General features: G+C 34.3%; 1 protein-coding gene across 1 annotated transcript; it reads right to left on the bottom strand.

Moving 5' to 3' along the window:
* Positions 1-1,361: 1,361 nt before the first annotated feature.
* Positions 1,362-2,321, bottom strand: LOC127677471 (vomeronasal type-1 receptor 90-like). The gene has a single exon (XM_052172552.1). The coding sequence runs from the start codon at positions 2,295-2,297 to the stop codon at positions 1,362-1,364; it is 936 nt and encodes a 311-aa protein (XP_052028512.1). The 5' UTR covers positions 2,298-2,321.
* Between the last annotated feature and the right edge of the window lie 262 nt (positions 2,322-2,583).

Here is a 2,583-nt window from a genome sequence, read left to right as displayed (position 1 = left end):
AATAGATAGATAGATAGATAGATAGATAGATAGATAGATAGATAGATAGATAGATAGATAGATATGGCAGACAATGTAAACTCTAATTCATTACTTTGGAGAATGAAAAATATTACAGCCAATTTGGAATATTTATAAAGCAACCTATAGTACTACAATGTAATCTAGAAACAGTGATCCCCAATATTTATACAACCAAGGTGATGTTAGGTCTGCACAATTATATGAATGCAAATATTTGCAGCAACTGTATTCACAATTATAAAAGAAATAGAAGCAGGTAAAAGGGAATGGGTATTATTACCAAGCAGTAATAATAAACATATTTTGTTGCTAAGTGAAAGGAGGAGAGAAGAAATTGCATCTTGCATAATTCCATCTCTATGCCATGCTAGAAGAGAAAGAATATGACACTTCTACAGAGCTGTGTTTGTGAGGGCTTCTGATGGTGAAGAGAATTGGATGAGGAAAGCATAAAGAATCTTAAGGGTAGTGATGAATGAAATAGTAATGTATTGTACCATAATGACAGACTTATGATGCTATAGCCTTGTCAAAATCCTGTAGAACCTGAACTAACAGAATAAAACTTAGAGCATGAAAAATAAAGATAAATACTTACATGATCCTAGAATTAAGTGTCATTCATGGCAACTGAATCTAACTCTAATATGAATGTTTAGAATATCATAACTGGAGTGTGCTGGTTTGAAAATAAATGGGTAATGGAATTAATTCCAAAGCAACTGTGCTAAGGAATGGTAAATTCTAATAGGGGTATTATAAGGGTTCCGATGTTATTGTCCATGTAAACAACACTTCAATTTAACATTTAAATAAATAGATAAGAGCTAAGAAAATTCAAAAAATAAAAATTAACAAAAAAAATATTTTTAAAAAGACTACTGTGTCAGGAGGGAAAAAAGAAAGCTGGAAAGTGACTATCACTGAGGATATTCCTTTGAGTAACCTCAGCATCAAAGCAAAATTTACTATATAAAGTGAAAAGGAGAAAGAGAATTCATATGAAACTATCAATTTATTGTGTACAATTAACTTAAGAACTCTCTACTATTTGAAAACAGTAGGGTCATAAGAATGTATATTTGTAATAACACAAATTTTATTTAAATCATGTGAAGAATCTGCTTTGCTACTTGAACCATAAAGGTTTAAAGACCTGTATTTTGGAAACAAAATGACTAGTGCTAAACAGAGTGATTCTTTATACCCTGAGGTAAGCCCAACTCCAGTTGATGCCATGACATCTTCTGATCTCTATGGACACCAGAAATGCAGACTTGCATGCCCTCTGGCACAACATTTGTACATATAAATGTGAAATAAATTAATATAAAGCATTATAATGAAGAGAAAAAACATCTTTTTAAGAACATATGGTAGCATTTTGATTGCAAGTTTTTCAGCATAGTGATGATTCTCCTGTCAATGCTGATCTGTACCAAAGGAGTAATTGTGGGATAGGCATTCACCACAAACTTCTGAACAGTCAGGATGACTGGCTCATACCTCCATAACAAGAATGAGGTCGTTGTGATGATGAAGTCTACCCAATACATAACCACAAAGAAAACCACCAGCAACAAGATAATCTGGGTGGCCCTTTCCTCAGGGGATGCTCTGAGCTGGCTGATACTATGAAGGTGCTTGCATTGCCTCTGATGTCTGAGCAAGATAATCACCATGTATGTACTTGTGATCAGCATGATTCCTACAAGAAACACATCTCTGGAACTTGTCACTGTTAAAATCAGTCCTCTGATGACATAATTCATGGGTAAGAGTGAGCAATATTTTATGACATTCATCTGGCTGGTCTCACTCACATTGGTATAAGCACCAACATAGAAGATCTGGTTAATACTAAAGGATATATTGAAAGACCAAATACATAATAAAGCATATATCATGTATTTTTTTAGTTTTTGTTTAAACGTTGCCAACAGTGAGGCACTGGGACTGATAGTGACAGCCTGGACCACACTCAGGAGGCAGGTGATGCAGATAGAGAGGCCTCTCATCACCCTGCTTATATAAAAAGTTGCCTTACATTTGAAGTCATTCTCAACGTTCAGAATCTCAAATAAGTCGGAAAGCCAAATATACCCTGCAGTGAGGAACATGGTTATGTGCACGAAGGTCAGTTGACAGGAGATCAGGTCCGTGGGCTTAGGTCTGTGACCTATGATGATAAAAATATAGAAACAAAAAAGAAGCATATTGGCTAGGACTCCAAGCCCAGCTTGGAAATAAAGGACATTCTTGAGTGAGAACATAAGTAGAAAGTGTGTTCATCTTAATAGAATAGTAAAAGTTTATTTCATATATCTGAAAAAAAATAATACAGCATACATCAAGTTTGTGATACACTAGCTATATTTTCATTCTATTTTCCATACTAATTCTTGAATAGCCTGTCTCTTCAACTTTTGATCTTCCAGACTGTACATCATAGACTACATTTCTATGTCTTCCATGTATCTGCTGTATATATAGATAATTATAGATAATCAATACAATCATAGTCATATCTGTACCAAATGCCAAGTTTATGGGCCTGTA

This window comes from Apodemus sylvaticus, chromosome 2, assembly GCF_947179515.1.
Source record: "Apodemus sylvaticus chromosome 2, mApoSyl1.1, whole genome shotgun sequence".
Classification (NCBI taxonomy): Eukaryota; Metazoa; Chordata; class Mammalia; order Rodentia; family Muridae; genus Apodemus; species Apodemus sylvaticus.
The sequence above is the reverse complement of the archived record's forward strand: the minus strand, read 5'-3'. Positions and strand labels throughout refer to the sequence as shown.